The 22,389-nt window shown below is 46.5% G+C and overlaps 1 protein-coding gene across 2 annotated transcripts in view; it reads right to left on the bottom strand.

Annotated features, from left to right (window-relative positions):
- bag1 (BCL2 associated athanogene 1) overlaps positions 1-14,957 on the bottom strand; it is a 32,244-nt gene extending 17,287 nt beyond the window's left edge. For both annotated transcript variants that reach the window (XM_041870044.1, XM_041870045.1), the window contains exons 1-2: positions 14,824-14,957; positions 13,818-13,943 (exon numbers count right to left, since the gene is read on the bottom strand). In XM_041870044.1, coding sequence (XP_041725978.1) covers positions 13,818-13,943; positions 14,824-14,860 — 163 coding nt within the window. In that variant the 5' untranslated portion in view covers positions 14,861-14,957. The remainder of the gene's footprint in view (positions 1-13,817; positions 13,944-14,823) is intronic.
- Positions 14,958-22,389: the final 7,432 nt, after the last annotated feature.

Below are 22,389 nucleotides of genomic sequence, written 5' to 3'. Positions count from 1 at the left end.
CTCTACCTATACACTATACTGGACTCTACCTATACACTACACTGGACTCTACCTATACACTACACTGGACTCTACCTATACACTACACTGGACTCTACCTATACACTACACTGGACTCTACCTATACACTACACTGGACTGGACTCTACCTATACACTACACTGGACTGGACTCTACCTATACACTGGACTGGACTCTACCTATACACTGGACTGGACTCTACCTATACACTACACTGGACTGGACTCTACCTATACACTACACTGGACTGGAATCTACCTATACACTACACTGGACTCTACCTACACACTACACTGGACTCTACCTATACACTACACTGGACTGGACTCTACCTATACACTACACTGGACTCTACCCACACACTCACTGGACTCTACCTATACACTACACTGGACTCTACCTATACACTACACTGGACTCTACCCACACACTCACTGGACTCTACCTATACACTACACTGGACTCTACCTATACACTACACTGGACTCTACCCACACACTCACTGGACTCTACCTATACACTACACTGGACTCTACCTATACACTACACTGGACCGGACTCTACCCACACACTACACTGGACTCTACCTATACACTACACTGGACTCTACCTATACACTACACTGGACTGGACTCTACCTATACACTACACTGGACTCTACCCACACACTCACTGGACTCTACCTATACACTCACTGGACTCTACCTATACACTACACTGGACTCTACCTATACACTACACTGGACTGGACTCTACCTATACACTCACTGGACTGGACTCTACCTATACACTACACTGGACTCTACCTATACACTACACTGGACTCTACCTATACACTACACTAGACTCTACCTATACACTACACTGGACTCTACCTATACACTACACTGGACTCTACCTATACACTACACTGGACTGGACTCTACCTACACACTCACTGGACTGGACTCTACCTATACACTACACTGGACTCTACCTATATACTACACTGGACTCTACCTATACACTACACTGGACTCTACCTACACACTACACTGGACTCTACCTATACACTACACTGGACTCTACCTATACACTACACTGGACTCTACCTATACACTACACTGGACTCTACCTATACACTACACTGGACTCAAACCTATACACTACACTGGACTGGACTCTACCTATACACTACACTGGACTCTACCTATACACTACACTACACTGGACTCTACCTATACACTACACTGGACTCTACCTATACACTACACTGGACTCTACCTATACACTACACTGGACTCTACCTATACACTACACTGGACTCTACCTATACACTACACTGGACTCTACCTATACACTACACTGGACTCTACCTACACACTACACTACACTGGACTCTACCTACACACTACACTACACTGGACTCTACCTATACACTACACTGGACTCTACCTATACACTACACTGGACTCTACCTATACACTACACTGGACTCTACCTATACACTACACTGGACTCTACCTATACACTACACTGGACTCTACCTATACACTACACTGGACTCTACCTACACACTACACTGGACTCTACCTACACACTACACTGGACTCTACCTACACACTACACTGGACTCTACCTATACACTACACTGGACTCTACCTATACACTACACTGGACTCTACCTATACACTACACTGGACTCTACCTATACACTACACTGGACTCTACCTATACACTACACTGGACTCTACCTATACACTACACTGGACTCTACCTATACACTACACTGGACTCTACCTACACACTACACTGGACTCTACCTATACACTACACTGGACTGGACTCTACCTATACACTACACTGGACTGGACTCTACCTATACACTGGACTGGACTCTACCTATACACTGGACTGGACTCTACCTATACACTACACTGGACTCTACCTATACACTACACTGGACTCTACCTATACACTACACTGGACTCTACCTATACACTACACTGGACTCTACCTATACACTACACTGGACTCTACCTATACACTACACTGGACTCTACCTATACACTACACTGGACTCTACCTATACACTACACTGGACTCTACCTATACACTACACTGGACTGGACTCTACCCACACACTACACTGGACTCTACCTACACACTACACTGGACTCTACCTATACACTACACTGGACTGGACTCTACCCACACACTACACTGGACTCTACCCATACACTACACTGGACTCTACCTATACACTACACTGGACTCTACCTATACACTACACTGGACTCTACCTATACACTACACTGGACTCTACCTATACACTACACTGGACTCTACCTATACACTACACTGGACTCTACCTACACACTACACTGGACTGGACTCTACCTATACACTACACTGGACTCTACCTATATACTACACTGGACTCTACCTATACACTACACTACACTGGACTCTACCTATACACTACACTGGACTCTACCTATACACTACACTGGACTGGACTCTACCTATACACTACACTGGACTGGACTCTACCTATACACTACACTGGACTCTACCTATACACTACACTGGACTCTACCTACACACTACACTGGACTCTACCTATACACTACACTGGACTGGACTCTACCTATACACTGGACTGGACTCTACCTATACACTACACTGGACTCTACCTATACACTACACTGGACTCTACCTATACACTACACTGGACTCTACCTATACACTACACTGGACTCTACCTATACACTACACTGGACTCTACCTATACACTACACTGGACTCTACCCATACACTACACTGGACTGGACTCTACCTATACACTACACTGGACTCTACCTATACACTACACTGGACTCTACCTATACACTACACTGGACTCTACCTATACACTACACTGGACTCTACCTATACACTACACTGGACTCTACCTATACACTACACTGGACTCTACCTATACACTACACTGGACTCTACCTATACACTACACTGGACTCTACCTATACACTACACTGGACTCTACCTATACACTACACTGGACTCTACCTATACACTACACTGGACTGGACTCTACCCACACACTACACTGGACTCTACCTACACACTACACTGGACTCTACCTATACACTACACTGGACTGGACTCTACCCACACACTACACTGGACTCTACCTATACACTACACTGGACTCTACCTATACACCACACTGGACTCTACCTATACACTACACTGGACTCTACCTATACACTACACTGGACTCTACCTATACACTACACTGGACTCTACCTACACACTACACTGGACTGGACTCTACCTATACACTACACTGGACTCTACCTATATACTACACTGGACTCTACCTATACACTACACTACACTGGACTCTACCTATACACTACACTGGACTCTACCTATACACTACACTGGACTGGACTCTACCTATACACTACACTGGACTGGACTCTACCTATACACTACACTGGACTCTACCTATACACTACACTGGACTCTACCTATACACTACACTGGACTCTACCTACACACTACACTGGACTCTACCTATACACTACACTGGACTGGACTCTACCTATACACTGGACTGGACTCTACCTATACACTACACTGGACTCTACCTATACACTACACTGGACTGGACTCTACCTATACACTATACTGGACTCTACCTATACACTACACTGGACTCTACCTATACACTACACTGGACTCTACCTATACACTACACTGGACTCTACCTATACACTACACTGGACTCTACCTATACACTACACTGGACTGGACTCTACCTATACACTACACTGGACTGGACTCTACCTATACACTACACTGGACTGGACTCTACCTATACACTACACTGGACTGGACTCTACCTATACACTACACTGGACTGGACTCTACCTATACACTACACTGGACTCTACCTATACACTACACTGGACTCTACCTATACACTACACTGGACTGGACTCTACCTATACACTGGACTGGACTCTACCTATACACTGGACTGGACTCTACCTATACACTACACTGGACTGGACTCTACCTATACACTACACTGGACTGCTACCTACACACTACACTGGACTCTACCTACACACTACACTGGACTCTACCTATACACTACACTGGACTGGACTCTACCTATACACTACACTGGACTCTACCCACACACTCACTGGACTCTACCTATACACTACACTGGACTCTACCTATACACTACACTGGACTCTACCCACACACTACACTGGACTCTACCTATACACTACACTGGACTCTACCTATACACTACACTGGACTCTACCCACACACTCACTGGACTCTACCTATACACTACACTGGACTCTACCTATACACTACACTGGACCGGACTCTACCCACACACTACACTGGACTCTACCTATACACTGGACTGGACTCTACCTATACACTACACTGGACTGGACTCTACCTATACACTACACTGGACTCTACCCACACACTCACTGGACTCTACCTATACACTCACTGGACTCTACCTATACACTACACTGGACTCTACCTATACACTACACTGGACTGGACTCTACCTATACACTCACTGGACTGGACTCTACCTATACACTACACTGGACTCTACCTATACACTACACTGGACTCTACCTATACACTACACTCAGACTCTACCTATACACTACACTGGACTCTACCTATACACTACACTGGACTCTACCTATACACTACACTGGACTGGACTCTACCTACACACTCACTGGACTGGACTCTACCTATACACTACACTGGACTCTACCTATATACTACACTGGACTCTACCTATACACTACACTGGACTCTACCTATACACTACACTGGACTCTACCTATACACTACACTGGACTCTACCTATACACTACACTGGACTCTACCTATACACTACACTGGACTCTACCTATACACTACACTGGACTCTACCTATACACTACACTGGACTGGACTCTACCTATACACTACACTGGACTCTACCTATACACTACACTACACTGGACTCTACCTATACACTACACTGGACTCTACCTATACACTACACTGGACTCTACCTATACACTACACTGGACTCTACCTATACACTACACTGGACTCTACCTATACACTACACTGGACTCTACCTATACACTACACTGGACTCTACCTATACACTACACTGGACTCTACCTACACACTACACTACACTGGACTCTACCTATACACTACACTGGACTCTACCTATACACTACACTGGACTCTACCTATACACTACACTGGACTCTACCTATACACTACACTGGACTCTACCTATACACTACACTGGACTCTACCTATACACTACACTGGACTCTACCTATACACTACACTGGACTCTACCTATACACTACACTGGACTCTACCTACACACTACACTGGACTCTACCTACACACTACACTGGACTCTACCTACACACTACACTGCACTCTACCTATACACTACACTGGACTCTACCTATACACTACACTGGACTCTACCTATACACTACACTGGACTCTACCTATACACTACACTGGACTCTACCTATACACTACACTGGACTCTACCTATACACTACACTGGACTCTACCTATACACTACACTGGACTCTACCTACACACTACACTGGACTCTACCTATACACTACACTGGACTCTACCTATACACTACACTGGACTGGACTCTACCTATACACTGGACTGGACTCTACCTATACACTGGACTGGACTCTACCTATACACTACACTGGACTCTACCTATACACTACACTGGACTCTACCTATACACTACACTGGACTCTACCTATACACTACACTGGACTCTACCTATACACTACACTGGACTCTACCTATACACTACACTGGACTCTACCTATACACTACACTGGACTCTACCTATACACTACACTGGACTCTACCTATACACTACACTGGACTGGACTCTACCCACACACTACACTGGACTCTACCTACACACTACACTGGACTCTACCTATACACTACACTGGACTGGACTCTACCCACACACTACACTGGACTCTACCTATACACTACACTGGACTCTACCTATACACTACACTGGACTCTACCTATACACTACACTGGACTCTACCTATACACTACACTGGACTCTACCTATACACTACACTGGACTCTACCTACACACTACACTGGACTGGACTCTACCTATACACTACACTGGACTCTACCTATATACTACACTGGACTCTACCTATACACTACACTACACTGGACTCTACCTATACACTACACTGGACTCTACCTATACACTACACTGGACTGGACTCTACCTATACACTACACTGGACTGGACTCTACCTATACACTACACTGGACTCTACCTATACACTACACTGGACTCTACCTATACACTACACTGGACTCTACCTACACACTACACTGGACTCTACCTATACACTACACTGGACTGGACTCTACCTATACACTGGACTGGACTCTACCTATACACTACACTGGACTCTACCTATACACTACACTGGACTCTACCTATACACTACACTGGACTCTACCTATACACTACACTGGACTCTACCTATACACTACACTGGGCTCTACCTATACACTACACTGGACTCTACCCATACACTACACTGGACTGGACTCTACCTATACACTACACTGGACTCTACCTATACACTACACTGGACTCTACCTATACACTACACTGGACTCTACCTATACACTACACTGGACTCTACCTATACACTACACTGGACTCTACCTATACACTACACTGGACTCTACCTATACACTACACTGGACTCTACCTATACACTACACTGGACTCTACCTATACACTACACTGGACTCTACCTATACACTACACTGGACTGGACTCTACCCACACACTACACTGGACTCTACCTACACACTACACTGGACTCTACCTATACACTACACTGGACTGGACTCTACCCACACACTACACTGGACTCTACCTATACACTACACTGGACTCTACCTATACACTACACTGGACTCTACCTATACACTACACTGGACTCTACCTATACACTACACTGGACTCTACCTATACACTACACTGGACTCTACCTACACACTACACTGGACTGGACTCTACCTATACACTACACTGGACTCTACCTATATACTACACTGGACTCTACCTATACACTACACTACACTGGACTCTACCTATACACTGGACTGGACTCTACCTATACACTACACTGGACTCTACCTATACACTACACTGGACTGGACTCTACCTATACACTACACTGGACTCTACCTATACACTACACTGGACTCTACCTATACACTACACTGGACTCTACCTATACACTACACTGGACTCTACCTACACACTACACTGGACTCTACCTATACACTACACTGGACTGGACTCTACCTATCCTGGACTGGACTCTACCTATACACTGGACTGGACTCTACCTATACACTGGACTGGACTCTACCTATACACTACACTGGACTCTACCTATACACTACACTGGACTCTACCTATACACTACACTGGACTCTACCTATACACTACACTGGACTCTACCTATACACTACACTGGACTCTACCTATACACTACACTGGACTCTACCCATACACTACACTGGACTGGACTCTACCTATACACTACACTGGACTCTACCTATATACTACACTGGACTCTACCCACACACTGGACTGGACTCTACCTATACACTACACTGAACTCTACCTATACACTACACTGGACTCTACCTATACACTACACTGGACTCTACCTATACACTACACTGGACTCTACCTATATACTACACTGGACTCTACCCACACACTGGACTGGACTCTACCTATACACTACACTGGACTCTACCTACACACTACACTACACTGGACTCTACACTGGACTCTACCTATATACTACACTGGACTCTACCCACACACTGGACTGGACTCTACCTATACACTACACTGGACTCTACCTACACACTACACTACACTGGACTCTACCTATACACTACACTGGACTGGACTCTACCTACACACTACACTACACTGGACTCTACCTATACACTACTCTGGACTCTACCTATACACTACACTGGACTCTACCTATACACTACACTGGACTCTACCTATACACTACACTGGACTCTACCCACACACTGGACTGGACTCTACCCACACACTGGACTGGACTCTACCTATACACTACACTGGACTCTACCTATACACTACACTGGACTCTACCTACACACTACACTACACTGGACTCTACCTATACACTACACTGGACTCTACCTATATACTACACTGGACTCTACCCACACACTGGACTGGACTCTACCTATACACTACACTGGACTCTACCTACACACTACACTACACTGGACTCTACCTATACACTACACTGGACTGGACTCTACCTACACACTACACTACACTGGACTCTACCTATACACTACACTGGACTCTACCTATACACTACACTGGACTCTACCTATACACTACACTGGACTCTACCTATACACTACACTGGACTCTACCTATACACTACACTGGACTCTACCTATACACTACACTGGACTCTACCTACACACTACACTGGACTCTACCCACACACTGGACTGGACTCTACCTATACACTACACTGGACTCTACCTATACACTACACTGGACTCTACCTATACACTACACTGGACTCTACCTATACACTACACTGGACTCTACCTACACACTACACTACACTGGACTCTACCTATACACTACACTGGACTCTACCTATATACTACACTGGACTCTACCCACACACTGGACTGGACTCTACCTATACACTACACTGGACTCTACCTATACACTACACTGGACTCTACCTACACACTACACTACACTGGACTCTACCTATACACTACACTGGACTGGACTCTACCTATACACTACACTGGACTCTACCTACACACTACACTACACTGGACTCTACCTATACACTACACTGGACTGGACTCTACCTACACACTACACTACACTGGACTCTACCTATACACTACACTGGACTCTACCTATACACTACACTGGACTGGACTCTACCTATACACTACACTGGACTGGACTCTACCTATACACTACACTGGACTCTACCTATACACTACACTGGACTGGACTCTACCTATACACTACACTGGACTGGACTCTACCTACACACTACACTACACTGGACTCTACCTATACACTACACTGGACTCTACCTATATACTACACTGGACTCTACCCACACACTGGACTGGACTCTACCTACACACTACACTACACTGGACTCTACCTATACACTACACTGGACTGGACTCTACCTATACACTACACTGGACTCTACCTACACACTACACTACACTGGACTCTACCTATACACTACACTGGACTGGACTCTACCTATACACTACACTACACTGGACTCTACCTATACACTACACTGGACTGGACTCTACCTATACACTATTCTGGACTCTACCTATACACTACACTGGACTGGACTCTACCTATACACTACACTGGACTCTACCTATACACTACACTGGACTCTACCTATACACTACACTGGACTCTACCTATACACTACACTGGACTCTACCTATACACTACACTGGACTCTACCTATACACTACACTGGACTCTACCTATACACTACACTGGACTCTACCTATACACTACACTGGACTCTACCTATACACTACACTGGACTCTACCTATACACTACACTGGACTCTACCTATACACTACACTGGACTCTACCTATACACTACACTGGACTCTACCTATACACTACACTGGACTCTACCTATACACTACACTGGACTCTACCTATACACTACACTGGACTCTACCTATACACTACACTGGACTCTACCTATACACTACACTGGACTCTACCTATACACTACACTGGACTCTACCTATACACTACACTGGACTCTACCCACACACTGGACTGGACTCTACCCACACACTGGACTGGACTCTACCTATACACTACACTGGACTGGACTCTACCTATACACTACACTGGACTGGACTCTACCCACACACACTGGACTGGACTCTACCCACACACTGGACTGGACTCTACCTACACACTGGACTGGACTCTACCTATACACTACACTACACTGGACTCTACCTACACACTGGACTGGACTCTACCCACACACTGGACTGGACTCTACCTATACACTACACTGGACTCTACCTATACACTACACTACACTGGACTCTACCTACACACTGGACTGGACTCTACCCACACACTGGACTGGACTCTACCTATACACTACACTGGACTCTACCTATACACTACACTACACTGGACTCTACCTACACACTGGACTGGACTCTACCCACACACTACACTGGACTCTACCTACACACTGGACTGGACTCTACCCACACACTGGACTGGACTCTACCTATACACTACACTGGACTGGACTCTACCCACACACTACACTGGACTCTACCTACACACTGGACTGGACTCTACCCACACACTGGACTGGACTCTACCTATACACTACACTGGACTGGACTCTACCCACACACTACACTGGACTCTACCTACACACTGGACTGGACTCTACCCACACACTGGACTGGACTCTACCCACACACTGGACTGGACTCTACCTATACACTACACTGGACTGGACTCTACCCACACACTGCACTGGACTCTACCCACACACTGGACTGGACTCTACCCACACACTGGACTGGACTCTACCCACACACTGGACTGGACTCTACCCACACACTGGACTGGACTCTACCTATACACTACACTGGACTGGACTCTACCCACACACTACACTGGACTCTACCTACACACTGGACTGGACTCTACCCACACACTGGACTGGACTCTACCCACACACTGGACTGGACTCTACCTATACACTACACTGGACTGGACTCTACCCACACACTACACTGGACTCTACCTACACACTGGACTGGACTCTACCCACACACTGGACTGGACTCTACCCACACACTGGACTGGACTCTACCCACACACTGGACTGGACTCTACCCACACACTGGACTGGACTCTACCCACACACTACACTGGACTCTACCCACACACTACACTGGACTCTACCCACACACTGGACTGGACTCTACCTATACACTGGACTGGACTCTACCCACACACTACACTGGACTCTACCCACACACTACACTGGACTCTACCTATACACTACACTGGACTGGACTCTACCTATACACTACACTGGACTCTACCCACACACTACACTGGACTCTACCCACACACTACACTGGACTCTACCTATACACTACACTGGACTCTACCTACACACTACACTGGACTGGACTCTACCTATACACTACACTGGACTCTACCTATATACTACACTGGACTCTACCTATACACTACACTACACTGGACTCTACCTATACACTACACTGGACTCTACCCACACACTACACTGGACTCTACCTATACACTACACTGGACTGGACTCTACCTATACACTACACTGGACTCTACCCACACACTACACTGGACTCTACCCACACACTACACTGGACTCTACCTATACACTACACTGGACTCTACCTATACACTACACTGGACTCTACCTATACACTACACTGGACTCTACCTATACACTACACTGGACTCTACCTATACACTACACTGGACTCTACCTATACACTACACTGGACTCTACCTATACACTACACTGGACTCTACCTATACACTACACTGGACTCTACCTATACACTACACTGGACTCTACCTATACACTACACTGGACTCTACCTATACACTACACTGGACTCTACCTATACACTACACTGGACTCTACCTATACACTACACTACACTGGACTGGACTCTACCTATACACTACACTGGACTGGACTCTACCTACACACTACACTGTCCCTTCAACACACACACAGACATATTTTCACATGCGCTGCTGCTACTCTGTTTATTATCTACCCTGATTGTCTTGCTCCTACATACATGTCAGAGCACCTGAAATCTCTGAAGCTGGAGACTCTTATCTCCCTCACTAACTTTAAGCATCAGTTGTCAGAGCAGCTTACCGATCACTGCACCTGTACACAGCCCATCTGAAATTAGCCCACCCAACTACCTCATCCCCATATTGTTCTTTATTTTGCTCATTTGCACCCCAGTATCTCTATTTGCACATCATCTCTTGCACATCTATCATTCCAGTGTTAATACTAAATTGTAATTATTTTGCACTATGGCCTATTTATTGCCTTACCTCCATAACTTGCTACATTTGCACACACTGTATATATATATTTTCTGTTGTATTTTTGACTTTATGTTTTGTTTACCCCATATGTAACTCTGTGTTGTTGTTTTTATCGCACTGCTTTGCTTTATCTTGGCCAGGTCGCAGTTGTAAATGAGAACTTGTTCTCAACTGGCTTACCTGGTTAAATAAAGGTGAAATAAAAAAAATACCTGTCAAAAGTGGACACCTACTCATTCAAGGGTTTTTATTTTTTACTATTTTCTACATTGTAGAATAATAGTGAAGACATCAAAACTATGAAACAACACATATGGAATCATGTAGTAACCAAAAAAAGTGTTAAACAAATCAAAATATATTTTAGATTTTTCAAAGTAGCCACCCTTTGCCTTGATTACAGCTTTGCACACTTGGCAGTCTCTTGCCTGGTCTGTGAGTTTTGGTGGGCAGCCCTCTCTTGGCAGGTTTGTTGTGGTGCCATATTATTTCTGTTTTTTAATAATGGATTTGATGGTGCTTCGTGGGATGTTCAAAGTTTCTGATATTTGTTTATAACCCAACCCTGATCTGTACTTCTCCACAACTTTGTCCCTGACCTGTTTGGAGAGCTCCTTGGTCTTCATGGTGTCGCTTGCTTGGTGGTGCCCCTTGCTTAGTGGTGTTGCAGACTCTGGGGCCTTTCGGAACAGGTGTGTATATATACACTGAGATCATGTGACACTTAAGATTGCACACAGGTGGACTTTATTGAACTAATTATGTGACTTCTGAAGGTAATTGGTTGCACCAGATCTTATTTAGGGGCTTCATAGCAAAGGGGGTGAATACATATGCACGCACCACTTCTCCATTATTTTTTTTGGAAACAAGTTTTTTTCATTTCACTTCACCAATTTGGACTATTTTGTGTATGTCCATTACATGAAATCCAAATAAAAATAAATTTAAATGACAGGTTGTAATGCAACAAAATAGGAAAAACGCCAAGGGGGATGAATACTTTTGCAAGGCACTGTATTTAGCGTTGTTATTTTCTGTTACTATTTCCTGTTTTTATTTTGCTCATTTTTCTTACTTTTTAACTCAATATTGTTGGGAAAGACTCGTAAGTAAGCATTTCACAGTAAAGTCTACAACTGTTGTATTAGGCGCAAGTTAACAAAAATTTGATTTGCTACTGTTTTATCTATCCTGGTGCCTAGTCACTTGATCCCTAGTTATATGTATCTACCTCAATTACCTCGTACACCTGCACATGGACTTGGTACTGGTACCGTGTATATAGCCATGGTGGATTTATTCCTCATATCATTATTTCTCTATTATCTCTCTTTTCTCTTTGCATTGTTAGGAAGGGCACATAAGTAAGCATTTCACTGTTAGTCTACACCTGTTGTTTCCGAAGCATGTGAAACATAACATTTTGATTTGTTACTCTACCTTTAAAGATGAGTTTCTGCGCGGGCATCGGGACCCCGGTTAGCTGAACGAGAGCATCAGAAAGGTCCTTCAGTATCGGTTCGTTCCCGTCCAGCCCCGTTACCGTGATGCTGTGTTTCGTAGAACCTGCATGTATAGTGGCTACTTTTATATAGTGGCTACATCAGAGACATTAGCTAGCTAGCCAGCTCAGTATCCGATAGGTGCTTTTAGCAACATACACTAGCGTTGCTTTCAATTGTATTGGTTTGCACAAAAACAGTCCATGGGAAGCCAGATGTTAAATACAATTCCATTTCAACTTACTGTGCCATTGGGCAGGACGGTTGTCATTATGACCGGGGGGAATTTGAGAACAAATATCTAAAAGAATCATATTATTAAACAGACTTTCCAAATCCACTTCCTCTCTGTTTACCTCATGTCAAAATGAAAATCGTGCACCATATGTGGACAAAAAATTTATAACTTGTAGGGGACTTTGTTTTGACATGAGGTAACGTTAGGCAGAGAGGAACAACAGACCCACGTTTGGAATGTATTTAATAATACGATATTTTGTCTCAAATTCCTCCGTTATAATGACCAACCGCCCTGCCTACCCACCGACAGTAAATGTAATTGTATTGATGCCGCGTTCACGTGACAGTCGGAACTAGGCAATTCGGAAATGTATATTCGGAGTTTCCTAGTTCCGTCTAGCATGTGAACGAGGCATTAACATCTGGCTTCCCAAAATCTGTTTTTGTGCAACCCAATACAATTTAAAACAACGCTAGTGTACGTAAATACACCAGGATTTCTAAAAGTACCTAGTTACGTATCTGACAACTACTTGGCTAGCTATGTAGCTAGCTAGCTAGCTATCCCTCCTGCTGTGTGTAACTAGCTAGCTAGCCTGCAGACCCCGACTATCCGACTACCAGTACCATCTCTTTGTCTTCGTTTTACGGAGTGAAATACATTAAACAACCTACAACATTCAAAGCAATGTGTTTGACTTTACCGTAAACAACAGTCACCGTCACATTATTCTCCGCCATTTCTATGTAGCATGAGTGAAAACCCAAGGGGCCACGGTTCCGGTTGGGAAGCACCGAGGCGACTGGCGGTTGAACTGACGCCCCGCCCCCTGTCCGATTCGAGAAGGGCGCTCCTCCCACTACTATTGCCGTGACGTCACGATCCCACCCCATCCAGAACCAACATCAGAAATCACGCGAGAAAAGATGGCGGAAGCGGATGATGAAGTGGATTCTGAATCTAATGGCGGTAGAATCAAGGAGAATTTGAATATTGTCCAAAATAATGGAAAACGGAGCAAAGTAGTGTACAGTGATGAGAATGTATCTTGTAGGAGTACGGTTTGTTAATGAGGAGCAGCTGATCTAATTACCAATCTTGAGGAATCCATTTGAGATATCCAAACTGGTAGAGTGAAGGCTGTGAGGTTCACTAGAGGCAGGCTTGTTTTGAATTTTTGTGCTTCTGCGAATCAGAAGAAAGGTGTGTTACGTCTCACCTGATTTGATAAGTTTGAAGTGTCATGTACAAGGCCATTAATCAACAGGAAAACGCTCATCCAGATGCAGCGCTCCTAGTGGCCGGGGACTTTAATGCAGGGAAACTTAAATCCGTTCTACCTAATTTCTACCAGCATGTCAAATGTGCAACCAGAGGGAAAAAAACTCTAGACCACCTTTACTCCACACACAGAGACGCATACAAAGCTCTCCCTCGCCCTCCATTTGGCAAATCTGACCATAACTCTATCCTCCTGATTCCTGCTTATAAGCAAAAACTGAAGCAGGAAGCACCAGTGATTCGGTTAATAAAAAAGTGGTCAGATGACGCAGATGCCAAGCTACAGGACTGTTTTGCTAGCACAGACTGGAACATGTTCCGGGATTCTTCAGACAGCATTGAGGAGTACACCACATCAGTCACTGGCTTCATCAATAAGTGCATCGATGATGTCGTCCCCCACAGTGACCGTACGTACATACCCCAACCAGAAGCCATGGATTACAGGCAACATCCGCACTGAGCTAAAGGGTAGAGCTGCCGCTTTCAAGGAACGGGACTCTAACCCGGAAGCTTATAAGAAATCCCGCTATGACCTCCGACGAACCATCAAACAGGCAAAGAGTCAATACAGGTCTAAGATTGAATCATACTACACTGGCTCTGACGCTCGTCGGATGTGGCAGGGCTTGAAAACTATTACAGACTACAAAGGGAAGCACAGCCGCGAGCTGCCCAGTGACACAAGCCTACCAGACGAGCTAAACCACTTCTATGCTCGCTTCGAGGCAAGCAACACTGAAGCATGCATGAGAGCACCAGCTGTTCCGGACGACTATGTGATCACGCTCTCCGTAGCCGATGTGAGTAAGACTTTTAAGCAAGTCAACATTCACAAGGCCGCTGGGCCAGACGGATTACCAGGGCGTGTACTCCGAGCATGTGCTGACCAACTGGCAAGTGTCTTCACTGACATTTTCAACATGTCCCTGACCGAGTCTGTAATACCAACATGTTTCAAGCAGACCACCATAGTCCCCGTGCCCAAGAACTCTAAGATAACCTGCCTAAATGACTACCGACCCGTGGCACTGACGTCTGTAGCCATGAAGTGCTTTGAAAGACTGGTCATGGCTCACATCAACAGTATAATCCCAGAAACCCTAGACCCACTCCAATTTGCATACCGCCCCAACAGATCCACAGATGATGCAATCTCTATCGCACTCCACACTGCCCTTTCCCACCTGGACAAGAGGAACACCTACGTGAGAATGCTATTCATTGACTACAGCTCAGCATTCAACACCATAGTGCCCTCTAAGCTCATCACTAAGCTAAGGATCCTGGGACTAAACACCTCCCTCTGCAACTGGATCCTGGACTTCCTGACGGGCCGCCCCCAGGTGGTAAGGGTAGGTAACAACACATCTGCCACACTGATCCTCAACACGGGGGCCCCTCAGGGGTGCGTGCTCAGTCCCCTCCTGTACTCTCTGTTCACCCATGACTGCATGGCCAGGCACGACTCCAACACCATCATTAAGTTTGCCGACGACACAACAGTGGTAGGCCTGATCACCGACAACGATGAGACAGCCTATAGGGAGGAGGTCAGAGATCTGGCCGTGTGGTGCCAGGACAACAACCTCTCCCTCAACGTGACCAAGACAAAGGAGATGATTGTGGACTACAGGAAAAAAAGAGGACTGAGCACGCCCCCATTCTCATCGACGGGGCTGTAGTGGAACAGGTTGAGAGCTTCAAGTTCCTTGGTGTCCACATCACCAACGAACTATCATGGTCCAAGCACACCAAGACAGTCGTGAAGAGGGCACGACAAAGCCTATTCCCCCCTCAGGAGACTAAAAAGATTTGGCATGGGTCCTCAGATCCTCAAAAAATTCTACAGCTGCACCATCGAGAGCATCCTGACTGGTTGCATCACCGCCTGGTATGGCAACTGCTTGGCCTCTGACCGCAAGGCACTACAGAGGGTAGTGCGTACGGCCCAGTACATCACTGGGGCAAAGCTCCCTGCCATCCAAGACCTCTATACCAGGCGGTGTCAGAGGAAGGCCCTCAAAATTGTCAAAGACTCCAGCCACCCTAGTCATAGACTGTTCTCTCTGCTACCGCACGGCAAGCGGTACCGGAGTGCCAAGTCTAGGTCCAAAAGACTTCTCAACAGCTTCTACCCACAAGCCATAAGACTCCTGAACAGCTAATCATGGCTACCCGGACTATTTGCACTGCCCCCCCCCCCCATCCTTTTTACGCTGCTGCTACTCTGTTAAGTATTTATGCATAGTCACTTTAACTCTACCCACATGTACATATTACCTCAACTACCTCAACTAGCCGGTGCCCCCGCACATTGACTCTGCACCGTTACCCCCCTGTATATATAGCCTCCCTACTGTCACTTTATTTTACTTCTGCTCTTTGTTTTTCTCAACACTTTTTTTTTGTTGTTGTTTTATTCTTACTTTTTTTGTTTAAAATAAATGCACTGTTGGTTAAGGGCTGTAAGTAAGCATTTCACTGTAATGTCTGCACCTGTTGTATTCGGTGCATGTGACCAATAAAATTTGATTTGATTTGATTTGACTTGAGTAGGGAGAGAGTCCATATAAAAAAAACTAAACAGATAGACTTCACTTTTTCTTCATTCACCACATGATTCCCCCGATGTGCATCAATCACTCCAGGAATATTGTTTCTCTCTTCAACATCGACTTCCCACGAGACGCCAGATATAACCCCCTTGAGGGGTGCCCTGTTCCTAAGAGACACACATCAAATCAAATCAAATCAAATTTTATTGGTCACATGTGCCGAATACAACAAGTGCAGACATTACAGTGAAATGCTTACTTACAGCCCTTAACCAACAGTGCATTTATTTTAAACAAAAAAAGTAAGAATAAAACAACAACAAAAAAAGTGTTGAGAAAAAAAGCGCAGAAGTAAAATAAAGTGACAGTAGGGAGGCTATATATACAGTAAAATAAAGTGACAGTAGGGAGGCTATATATACAGGGGGGTACCGTTGCAGAGTCAATGTGCGGGGGCACCCGCTAGTTGAGGTAGTTGAGGTAATATGTACATGTGGGTAGAGTTAAAGTGACTATGCATAAATACTTAACAGAGTAACAGCAGCGTAAAAAGGATGGGGTGGGGGCAGTGCAAATAGTCCGGGTAGCCATGATTAGCTGTTCAGGAGTCTTATGGCTTGGGGGTAGAAGCTGTTGAGAAGTCTTTTGGACCTAGACTTGGCACTCCGGTACCGCTTGCCGTGCGGTAGCAGAGAGAACAGTCTATGACTAGGGTGGCTGGAGTCTTTGACAATTTTGAGGGCCTTCCTCTGACACCGCCTGGTATAGAGGTCCTGGATGGCAGGGAGCTTTGCCCCAGTGATGTACTGGGCCGTACGCACTACCCTCTGTAGTGCCTTGCGGTCAGAGGCCAAGCAGTTGCCATACCAGGCGGTGATGCAACCAGTCAGGATGCTCTCGATGGTGCAGCTGTAGAATTTTTGAGGATCTGAGGACCCATGCCAAATCTTTTTAGTCTCCTGAGGGGGGAATAGGCTTTGTCGTGCCCTCTTCACGACTGTCTTGGTGTGTTTGGACCATGATAGTTCGTTGGTGATGTGGACACCAAGGAACTTGAAGCTCTCAACCTGTTCCACTACAGCCCTGTCGATGAGAATGGGGCGTGCTCAGTCCTCTTTTTTTCCTGTAGTCCACAATCATCTCCCTTTGTCTTGGTCACGTTGAGGGAGAGGTTGTTGTCCTGGCACCACACGGCCAGGTCTCTGACCTCCTCCCTATAGGCTGTCTCATCGTTGTCGGTGATCAGGCCTACCACTGTTGTGTCGTCGGCAAACTTAATGATGGTGTTGAGTCATGCCTGGCCATGCAGTCATGGGTGAACAGAGAGTACAGGAGGGGGACTGAGCACGCACCCCTGAGGGGGCCCCCGTGTTGAGGATCAGTGTGGCAGATGTGTTGTTACCTACCCTTACCACCTGGGGGCGGCCCGTCAGGAAGTCCAGGATCCAGTTGCAGAGGGAGGTATTTAGTCCCAGGATCCTTAGCTTAGTGATGAGCTTAGAGGGCACTATGGTGTTGAATGCTGAGCTGTAGTCAATGAATAGCATTCTCACGTAGGTGTTCCTCTTGTCCAGGTGGGAAAGGGCAGTGTGGAGTGCGATAGAGATTGCATCATCTGTGGATCTGTTGGGGCGGTATGCAAATTGGAGTGGGTCTAGGGTTTCTGGGATTATGCTGTTGATGTGAGCCATGACCAGTCTTTTACTCAAGTGCAGTTACGGTATATTAACTACAGAGTCAGAGCATTTATCCCATTTTTACATTTACATTTTAGTCATTTAGCAGACGCTCTTATCCAGAGCGACTTACAGTTAGTGAATACATATATATATATATTTTTTTTATACTGGCCCCCCGTGGGAAACGAACCCACAACCCTGGCGTTGCAAACGCCATGCTCTATCAACTGAGCTACATCCCAAGACCAATGCAGTGTGATCACTGTAAAGCTTTTGGTCATGTTTCAAGTGTTTGCAGAAGGGAGAAGCCGAGATGTCCGAAGTTGTGGAAAATATCATATCATGTGTTATAAAAGTGATGAAAATGTGACATGCTGCAATTATACATTCGCAGTTATAAATGAGAACTTGTTCTCAACTGGCTTACCTGGTTAAATAAAGGTGAAATAAAAAAATAATCTAAAAAATTATGGTGGGAACCATGAAGCCACTTCTTTCGAATGCCCCACAAAGGTGAAAGAGAATGAGGTGGCCAAAGTCAGGGCTGTCCAGAGCATTTAATATGCAGCAGCTGTTAAAAGGGTTGAGGGTTTGAATGGTGCTCCTGAAGAGTCCATGGTGGTGGATAGGCCTTCACTGCAGGCTGCAGGGGTAGTCCCCTGTAGCTCAGTTGGTAGAGCATGGCGCTTGCAACGCCAGGGTTGTGGGTTCGTTTCCCACGGGGGGCCAGTATGAAAATGTATGCACTCACTAACTGTAAGTCGCTCTGGATAAGAGCGTCTGCTAAAATGACTTTAAAAAATGTTGCCTTTCACCAGCAGGATCCTGACATTTTAAAGGTTAAGAAGGTGGACTTTGTGGCCTTTATAGCTATGGTGATTAATAGCACTGCCAAGGTGGAGAGAAGGTCCAGGAAGATAGAAATCATTGCGGTTCCTGGGGCTGAAAGATTTCTCGGCGAAGGAGTTACATGGAATATTATCACAAGCCGTACCACCCCCTCAGGGCCTAGAGCCCAAGAAGGGAGATATGGAGAACTGGAAGAAGGAAGAAGAGGGAGTTTTGTTTTGTCAATGTACTATTTTTATTTGGGTGGATTAAGTTAGTTTCCATATTACGTATGGATTTTCTTTTTACCTTGTTTTGGTTTCAACCCATCCAGTTGGTGGCGGCAACGCTAGGGTTGTGGGTTCGATTCCCACGGGAAAAATATATGCACTAACTGTAAGTCGCTCTGGATAAGAGCGTCTGCTAAATGACGTAAATTTGACGGCAATACACCTTTTGGGGTTGTAGTCCGCCATGAAACCCACAGAAGAAGAAATCGCGCGATATCAGACAGTGGGGCGCCGCCTGACCACTAGTTAATAATAATAAAAAAGCAGTAACATGAAAAAAACAAAACAGCCGTGATGGTTCTCAATTATATCGACTGTATGGGGTGACCGGCCATAGCTGAGTGCTCAGTGGCTCAGGTTAAAAGACCTCTCTCAGTGTTGGCACTGCTACTTCCTACCTGACAGGTAAGAGGACATCAAAACACACTACTAGGAGTGCTCCCCTATTGACATGTTTGGGTGCATGTGCCAGTGTTTGGGAAGAAGCTTCTGGTATGTTAGGAGGACATGCAGATGCACTCCAATTTCCTGGACAGAAAGGTGACATCGCAGATAGAACAATGAGTTATAAAAATCTTTGGTGACATTAGTCTTTCCCTACCCCCTACCCCCTACACCCTAACCCCTACCCCCTACCCCCTACCCCCTACCCCCCTACACCCTAACCCCTACCCCTACCCCCTACCCCCTACCCCCTACCCCCCTACCCCCTACACCCCTACCCCCTACCCCCTACCCCCTACCCCCTACCCCCTACCCCCTACCCCCTACACCCTACACCCCTACCCCCTACCCCCTACACCCTACCCCCTACCCCCTACACCCTACCCCCTACCCCCTACCCCCTACCCCCTACACCCCTACACCCTACCCCCTACCCCCTACACCCCTACACCCTACCCCCTACCCCCTACACCCTACCCCCCCTAACCCCTACCCTAACCCCTACCCCCTACCCCCTACCCCCCTACCCCCTACCCCCCAACCCCCTACCCTACCCCTACCCTACCCCTACACCCCTACCCCCTACCCCCTACCCCCTACCCCCTACACCCCCTACCCCCCCTACCCCCTACCCCCTACCCCCTACCCCCTACCCCCTACACCCCTACCCCCTACCCCCTACACCCCCTACCCCCTAACCCCCTACCCCCTACCCCCTACCCCCTACCCCCCAACCCCCTACACCCTACCCCCTACACCCCTACCCCCTACCCCCTACCCCCCTACCCCCTAACCCCCTACCCCCTACCCCCTACCCCCTACCCCCTACCCCCTACACCCCTACCCCCTACCCCCCTACCCCCTACCCCCCTACCCCCTACCCCCTACCCCCTACCCCCTACCCCCCTACCCCCTACCCCCTACCCCAACCTACACCCTACCCCCTAACCCCTACCCCCTACACCCCCTACCCCCTACCCCCTACCCCCACCCCCTACCCCCTACCCCCTACCCCCACCCCCTACACCCTACCCCCTACCCCTACACCCTACCCCCTACACCCTACCCCCTACACCCTACCCCCTACCCCCTACCCCCTACACCCTACACCCTACCCCCTACACCCTACACCCTATCCCCTACTCTCACTCTGGCCTAGCCCTTTACTTTCAAACCACTATTGCAGCGT

Source organism: Coregonus clupeaformis, unplaced genomic scaffold (assembly GCF_020615455.1).
Source record: "Coregonus clupeaformis isolate EN_2021a unplaced genomic scaffold, ASM2061545v1 scaf0178, whole genome shotgun sequence".
NCBI classification, from domain to species: Eukaryota; Metazoa; Chordata; class Actinopteri; order Salmoniformes; family Salmonidae; genus Coregonus; species Coregonus clupeaformis.
The sequence above is the reverse complement of the archived record's forward strand: the minus strand, read 5'-3'. Positions and strand labels throughout refer to the sequence as shown.